At 44.7% G+C, this 8,631-nt stretch overlaps 1 protein-coding gene across 4 annotated transcripts in view; it reads left to right on the forward strand.

Moving 5' to 3' along the window:
* Positions 1 to 8,631, forward strand: part of apbb1 (amyloid beta (A4) precursor protein-binding, family B, member 1 (Fe65)) — a 127,981-nt gene that overhangs the window by 11,146 nt on the left and 108,204 nt on the right. The window contains exon 1 of one of the 4 annotated variants that reach the window (XM_043692582.1): positions 4,705 to 4,913. The exons of 1 other annotated variant lie outside the window; for it this stretch is intronic. In XM_043692582.1, the coding sequence (XP_043548517.1) occupies positions 4,776 to 4,913 (138 nt within the window). In that variant the 5' untranslated portion in view covers positions 4,705 to 4,775. Of the gene's footprint in view, positions 1 to 4,704; positions 4,914 to 8,631 lie in introns of those variants that run through there. 2 more of the 4 variants (XM_043692583.1, XM_043692581.1) reach the window with 2 other exon arrangements.

The following is an 8,631-nucleotide window of genomic DNA, read 5'->3' on the forward strand; positions in this document are numbered from 1 at the left end:
GAGGTGGCAGATGGAGTTCAACTTGGATAAATGCGAGGTGATGCATTTTGGAACTTCGAATTATAAAGCTGAGTACAGGATTAAGGATAGGTTTCTTGGCAGTGTGGAGGAACAGAGGGATCTTGGTGTGCAGGTACATAGATCCCTTAAAATGGCCACCCAAGTGGACAGGGTTGTTAAGAAAGCATATGGTGTTTTGGCTTTCATTAACGGGGGATTGAGTTTAAGAGTCGTGAGATCTTGTTGCAGCTCTATAAAACTTTGGTTAGACCGCACTTGGAATACTGCGTCCAGTTCTGGTCGCCCTATTATAGGAAAGATGTGGATGCTTTGGAGAGGGTTCAGAGAAGGTTTACCAGGATGCTGCCTGGACTGGAGAGCTTATTTTATGAAGAGAGGTTGACGGAGCTCGACTTTTTACATTGGAGAAAAGGAGGTGGAGAGGGGACCTAATTGAGATATACAAGATAATGAGAGGCATAGATAGAGTCGATAGCCTGAGACTATTTCCCAGGGCAGAAATGGTTAACACGAAGGGTCATAGTTTTAAGCTGGTTGGAGGAAAGTATAGAGGGGATGTCAGAGGCGGTTCTTTATGCAGAGAGTTGTGCGAACATGGAATGCGTTGCCAGCAGCAGTTGTGGAAGCAAGGTCATTGGGGACTTTTAAGAGACTGCTGGACATGCATATGGTCACAGAAATTTGAGGGTGCATACATGAGGATCAGTGGTTGGCACAACATCGTGGGCTGAAGGGCCTGTTCTGTGCTGTACTGTTCTATGTTATTCCAGGAATTTGTCTGGTGAACTTTGATTGTACTATTTCCATCACCAGAAAATTCTTCCTTGGATAAGGAGACAGAAACTTCACACAGTAATCCAGCTGTGTTCTCACCAAGGCCTTGGATAATTGCAGCAAGGCATCCCTGTACTTGAATACTATCGCTATGTAGGCCACATATCATTTGCCCTCATCACTTGTCTGCCTGATGCATCTGCTTGCTTGCTTTCAGTGACTAGTGTACAAGGACACCCAGGTGTTACATCTCTCCTTCTGCTAATCTATTGTCTTCAGGTAATTTTCCTTTCTGCTTTTGCTATCAAAGTGGATAACTTCACATTTATTCACATCATACTACAACTGCCATGTATTTGCCCACTCACATGACTTGTTTAAATTACACTTAAGCATCTCTGCATCCTTCTTCCAGTCTACCTTCCCACCCAGCTCTGTGTCTTCTGCAAACTTGGAGATATTCCATTTTGGTTCCTCATCTAAATCATTAATGTATATTGTGAATAAATGGGGTCCAAGCACTGATCCATGTGTACCCTGATTATCACTGGCTACCTCTTGGTTAATGAGCCATTTGTTCGTCCTCTTTGTTTCCAGTCTGCCAAGACGTTCACTGTCTGTGTCATTACACTATCCCTAATGCCATGGTGGACTTTAATCTTACATGAAAATTTTTGTGTGAGATCTTATTGAAGCCTGAAAGACGACGTAAACCACATCTACTGCCCCCCCCCGCCTTATCCTTGTAAAATTCCAATAGATTTGTCAAGCATGATTTCCCTTTCATAAATATATGCTGACGTTGTCCAATCCTGTCTCTGTTTTCGAAGTGCCCTGCTGCCAAATCTTTTAAAATGTTCTCTAGCCTTTTGCCCACTACTACATCAGGCTGACTGGTTTATAATTCCCAGTTTTCTCTCTACCTCTTTTGTTAAATAGTGAGGTTACATTAGTTCTACTCCAATCCTCCAAGGGGCAGCACGGTGGCTCAAGGGTTAGCACTGCTGCCTCACAGCGCCAGGGACCCGGCTTCAATTCCTGCCTTGGGCAACTGTCTATGTGGAGTTTGCACATTCCCCCTGTGTCTGTGTGGGTTTCCTCCTGGTGCTCAGTTTCCTCCCACAGTCCAAAGATGTGCAGGTTAGGTGAATTGGCCATGCTAAATTGCCCATAATGTTAGGTGCATTGGTCTGGGGTGAATGTAGGGGAATGGGTCTGGGTGGATTGGTCTTCAGAGGATCGGTGTGGACTTGTTGGGCTGAAGGGCCTGTTTCCACATTGTAGGGAATCTAATCTAATCCAAGTCAATCGAATCTTAGCAGATGTATTGGTGATCATCTTCCATGTCTAGGTTCACTTCCCTAAGTATTTTGAGATGTTGATTATTGTGCCCTGGAGATTTATTGGTCTTAATTCCCATCAATTTCCCCAACACCATTTCCCTATTAATAATTGCAGGAATTCCACCTCTGATTTGATTTGCTGAATCCATTGCAGATTAAAGTCGTCCTAAACTGCAGCTGTACCTTGATTGTTTGCATCTCTGATTTCCTGCTTAATGACTTCCCTCATTACCGCTACAGTTTGGGTAATATCCTCCCATTTCCTTCTTTTCCTTCCTCTCATGAGTCTCCATGTTCCTCCACATTTTTGGAACCTTATTTGTGTCCTCTTTTGTGAAGGCAGGGCCAAAGTATGTTTTTAATTGGTCTTCCGTCTCTTTGTTCCTCATTACAGCTTGCCCTATTTCTGACTGTTTGTCTTCACTAATCTTTTTCTCTTCTATATCTATCAGTTTGTGTGTTCCCTTTTAGTTTAAATTCATACTCGATTTTCCCTTTCTTAATCAATCCTGTTGTTCTTTGCAGAAATGTAAACTACTTCCAGACCTCAAGACTTCTGTTTTTCTTTGTCCAATTTGTATATGCCTTTGTTGGAGCTAATACAATCCCTTATTTCTCTGGTGTGCCATGATCAGGCCACACTTCCCATTTTATTTTTGTGTCAAACAGGAATGAATAATTGTGTGTAGTTCCTCCATGCATGCTTCAGTGTTTGCCATTGCCTATCTACCATCATCCCTTTAATTAACATTCCCCAATTTATCATAGTCAGCTTGTACTTCATACCAAGTTTTGAGAAGATTTGTAGCTCAGGTTGAGGTTCTGGATGTAGGTTTGCTCGCTGAGCTGGAAGGTTTCTTTTCAGATGTTTTGTCACCGTACTAGGCAACAGCAACAGTAAGCCTCTGGATGAAGCTTCATACCTTCATAGCTTCCTTTATTTACATTCACAACCCTAGTCTCAGAATCAACAACACCACTCACTGATGGTCCTGAATTTTAAAAAGTTAATTTTTTTAGAGTTAATTAGAAAAGGCAGACAACAGCAAATCAGAGAACAAAGTAATTCTGATGAATTAAACTTCATCTATTTCACTGCGAGGGGCCTTCCAGGTAAGGCAGATGAACGCAGGGCATGTATGGGAATGGGACGTCACAGCTGTTACAGAACTTTCAAGAGTTGATTGGAATAGACTGTTTGCAGGCAAAAGAACAACTGGCAAGTGGAAGACTATCAAAAGTGAGATAATGAGAGTTCAGAGGCATTATGTTCCTGTAGGAGTGAAGGACAAGGCTGGTAACAGCAGGGAACGATGGATGGACAAAGTTAACAAGGACCTGGTCATGAATAAGGAGGAGTCATAAATTAGGCATAGACAGTTGGGATCAAGTGAATCTCTTGAAGAGTATAAGGGGTGTAGAGGCATTCTAAAGAAAATCAGGAGGGCAAATTGGGAATATGAAGTAGCCTTGGCAGTTAAGGTTAAGGATAATCTAAAGATGTTCTTCAAGAACATGGACAGCAAAAGAGCAACTAGGGAGAGCAAAGGCCTCCACAGAAAGGCCTAATCTTATAATTTCTCTTATAATTGAATCTCCTATTACTATGACCTTGCACACTTTTTCTTCCCGTCCTCTGCAACGCAGCCAACTGTGCTGCAACAAAATTGGTTGTTGCTACTTTTCTCTGAGAGGCAACAATGCCCAAAGCAGTACATTTGTTTTGCAGGGGAAGAGCCACAGGGGACTCCTCATGTTACTACGTCTTCTTTCTCTGCCTAGTGGTCATCCGTTCACTCCCTGCCTGTAGACCCTGCCTGAAGAGTGTCCACTTCTCTATAAGTGCTATCCATGATACTGTCAGCCTCATTGATACCCCATGGTATCCCCAAACCTGGAGCTGCAGCTGGCGACATGCTGGCCCAGGGCAATGGAACAATACCCAACATCCCATGTAGAGCAGAGAAAGTATCCCAATGGCCTTGAGTCCAGCTCCATACATACCCCATTTAAACTAAACTCACAAATTGCCTTTAAAATCAAATGACACATGATTGCCCTTTCAAATTGCAAACCCAAATGAAAACCCTTACAAACTATGTGATGAAAAATGCTCACCTAACCTTACTCACTCAATCAATGGTTTCCTCTTGCTCTGCATCACTTCTTGACACTCTTCCCAGACTGCTTCACTCTGATGTTGATTGTGGGGAAATTCTTCCTGGGAGGGGGAAAAGAGAGGTAAAAATATCTGGGCGAAGGGAAGAGAGAGGTAACTTTACTCAGGGAGGGGGGAGATGGGTAAAAATACCTGGAGTGGTGGGGAGGTAAGTATCCGAGAAAGAGATGTAAAAATACCCAAGGGAGGGACAGGGTAAGGGGAGAAGGGAAAGGGTTAGTGTTTTGGGGTAAATGGCATTGGGGTGAATGGTATGGATTAGGGGGTTAACAGTAAAGGATGGGTTACTGGATAGTGCTACAGAATGCACAGGCTGAGAGGAGGTTGGTTTCTTGCTGTACTTGGCTGTAACACGGAAGGTGTGAGTGTCGCAGTGAGGAAAGATCCTGTAACAAGCACTAAAATAATCCAAGCTGACAGAGCAGGTGCAGACAGCTCACAGTCTGTGAGCAGGAGAAATGGGCTGCTTGAGAATGTGTTTGTGTGGTAGAGTCTGGAGCTTACTGTCTGCAGGAAACCCTGGGGTGGATATAAGAGGTCCGAGTCCAAGAGATGGAGGAGGGGGTCAGCGCTGGAGTGCAGCAGCCAAAGGCCAGGTCTGTGTTCAGGGCTGTTGGTGTTAATGTTGATGAGAGCAGGGTAGATGCAGGGATGGATTTGGTGTTGTCTGTGTTGGCATACAGAGCTTCTGACTGAAGACTTATTATTGAATTTTGTCAAGCTGCTCTTGTTTAGAGCTGCAAGGCAGTGAGAAAGCAAGATCTGTTTTAAAAAGCATCTTCTATGTCCTCGAGACAATTTCAGTACTGTTGTTATAAAGCAGGTACATATGGCAGCCATTTAATGTATAGCCAGATCTCTCAGATATTTGCGAGATAAACCACTGATAGGGCAGCTTAAGGTTTGTTACGTAAAAATTGCCTTGGAGACTGGGAAAATCCTCCTGCTCTTCACTGACAACTGACCATTGGAGCAATGATTTCCACCTAAACCTGCATGTGGTCTTGGGAGAATGTCTTTCCTAGGAGTTGGAATATAAGAACCAGGGGCAAGACGAGGCAATTCAGCACATCAAACCTGCTGTACCCTTCAGCATGATCATGGCTGATCTTGTCTCAGGCTCAATTCCAGTTCCCTGCCTATTCCCCATTTAATTTAAGCAATTGGGGAAGGCCGACACTGGCTCTCATTTCAGTTACAAAACAGGGTTAAGGTGTAAAATAATTCTGCACTGTCATGTTAAGCGCTTGCAGGACAGGTACAGCAGGAAGTTGGATACGAAGTAAAGCTAGCTCTGCACTGTCCGCTTCCAACATTCCCAAGACTGGTACAGCACAGGTTAGATACAGAGTAAACTGTTGGGTGAAGTTCACAGCACAGAATCAGATAAGTTTAATTGTTGTTTTAAGTCTGTCCAAGAGAAAGGCTGCAGTAGTGAGTACAGTGGATTCTTTCTTGATTATATGTTTTTGGAGATAAGTCGCTTGATTAAACTTAAAATATAAGCCATAGCTATTAATTTAACCTGGGGCAGTGTTTGGAGAGGAATAAGACGGTGTTATTTTCTGGGTCTGTAGACTGTGAAGGAGCAAAAATGGCCTTTGTAGTGATATGTACTTGTCAGATGTGGGAGTTTAAAGAGAGTTTAAGGGTTACTGCGGATTATATCTGCCATAAATGCTGTTGGATGCAAAATTTATCAGATTGAGTGGATCGGTTGGAGAGACAGATAGAAGCGATGAGGAATTTGCAACAGTATGTAATGGATGGCAGTTATAGGAAGGGGGGAAGTCTCAGATGCAGTCACATAGATGGGTTAACTCCAAGAAGGGTAAGAGAGGTAGGCAGCTAGTGCAGGAGTCTTTTGTGGATATACCCATTTCAAACAGGTATGCTGTTTTGGAAAATGTAGAGGGTGATGGATTTTCAGAGGAACACAGCATGAACAGCCAACTTTCTGGTATTGAGACTGGTTCTCATGCAATGAGGGGTACGTCGGCTTCCAAGAGATCAATTGTGTTAGGGGATTCTGTCGTCAGAGGTACAGACAGACGTTTCTGTGGCCAACAGAGAAACAGCAGAATGGTGTGTTGTTTCCCTGGTGCCAGGATCAAGGATGTCTCAGAGAGGGTGCAGAATGTTCTCACGGGGGAGAGGGGCCAGCAGGAGGTCATTGTCCACATTGGAACGAATGACATAGGAAGGGAAAAGGTTGAGGTTCTGAAGGGAGATTAGAGAGTTAGGCAGGAATTTAAAAAGGAGGTCCTTGAAGGTAGTAATATCTGGATTACTCCCAGTGCTACAGGCTCGTGAGGGCAGGAATAGGAGGATAGAGCAGATGAATGCATGGCTGAGGAGCTGGTGTATAGGGGAAGGATTCACATTTTTGGATCACTGGAATCTCTTTTGGGGTAGAAGTGACCTATACAAGAAGGACGGATTGCACTTAAATTGGAAGGGGACTAATATACTGGCAGGGAAATTTGCTAGAACTGCTCGGGAGGATTTAAACTGGTAAGGTGGGGGGGTGTGACCCAGGGAGATGGTGAGGAAAGAGATCAACCTGAGACAGGTACAGCTGAGAACAGAAGTGAGTCAAACAGTCAGGGCAGGCAGGGACAAGGAAGGACTAATAAATTAAACTGCATTTATTTCAATGCAAGGGGCCTAACAGGGAAGACAGATGAACTCCGGGCATGGTTAGTAACATGGGACTGGGATATCATAGCAATTATGGAAACATGGCTCGAGGATGGGCAGGACTGGCAGCTTAATGTTCCAGGATACAAATGCTACAGGAAGGATAGAAAGGGAGGCAAGAGAGGAGGGGGTGTGGCATTTTTGATAAGGGATAGCATTACAGCTGTGCTGAGGGAGGATATTCCCGGAAATACATCCAGGAACGTTATTTGGGTGGGACTGAGAAATAAGAAAGGGATGATCACCTTATTGGGATTGTATTATAGACCCCCCCCAATAGTCAGAGGGAAATTGAGATACAAACTTGTAAGGAGATCTCAGCTAACTGTAAGAATAATAGGGTAGTTATGGTAGGGGATTTTAACTTTCTAAACATCAACTAGGACTGCCTTAGTGTTAAAGGTTTAGATGGAGAGGAATTTGTTAAGTGTGTACAAGACAATTTTCTGATTCAGTATGTGGATGTACCTACTCGAGAAGGTGCAAAACTTGACCGACTCTTGGGAAATAACGCAGGGCAGGTGACTGAGGTGTCAGTGGGGGAGCACTTTGGGGCCAGCGACCGTCATTCTATTAGTGATGGAAAAGGACAGACCATATTTAAAAGTTGAAGTTCTAAATTGGAGAAAGGACCATTTTGACGGTAGTAGGCAAGAACTTTCGAAAGCTGTTTGGGGGAGGATGTTTGCAGGTAAAGGGACGGCTGGAAAATGGGAAGCTTTCAGAAATGAGATAACAAGAATCCAGACAAAGTATATTCCTGTCAGGGGGGAAAGGGAAGGCTGGTAGGTATAGGGAATGCTGGATGACTAAAGAAATTGAGGGTTTGCTTAAGAAAAAGAAGGAAGCATATGTCAGTATAGACAGGATAGATCGAGTGAATCCTTAGAGTATAAAGAAACTAGGAGTATACTTAAGAGGGAAATCAGGAGGGCAAAAAGGGGACATGAGATAGCTTTGGCAAATAGAATTAAGGAGAATCCAAAGGGTTTTTACAAATACATTAAGGACAAAAGGGTAACTAAGGAGAGAATAGGGCCCTTCAAAGATCATTGAGGTAGCGATATTAACCGCTACCTGAACTCCCACGCCTCTCCCACCCACTCCAACCTCTCACCCTCGGAACGCGCAGCCCTCCACTCCCTCCGTTCCAACCCCAACCCCAACCTCACCATCAAACCAGCTGACAAGGGAGGCGCAGTAGTAGTTTGGCGCACTGACCTTTACACCGCTGAGGCCAAACGCCAGCTCGCAGATACCTCCTCCTACCATCCCCTTGACCATGACCCCACCCCCCACCACCAAACCATCATCTCCCAGACCGTCCATAACCTCATCACCTCAGGGGACCTCCCATCCACCGCCTCCAACCTCATAGTCCCACAACCCCGAACCGCCCGTTTCTACCTCCTGCCCAAAATCCACAAACCTGACTGCCCCGGACGACCCATCGTCTCAGCCTGCTCCTGCCCAACCGAACTCATCTCCTCCTACCTCGACACGGTCCTGTCCCCACTCTCTCTCCATCACACTGCCCGCTCCAACTCTCTCTCCCTCACACTGCCCGCTCCCACTCTCTCTCCCTCACACTGCCCGCTCCAACTCTCTCTCCCT

Source organism: Chiloscyllium plagiosum, chromosome 6 (genome assembly GCF_004010195.1).
Source record: "Chiloscyllium plagiosum isolate BGI_BamShark_2017 chromosome 6, ASM401019v2, whole genome shotgun sequence".
Classification (NCBI taxonomy): domain Eukaryota; kingdom Metazoa; phylum Chordata; class Chondrichthyes; order Orectolobiformes; family Hemiscylliidae; genus Chiloscyllium; species Chiloscyllium plagiosum.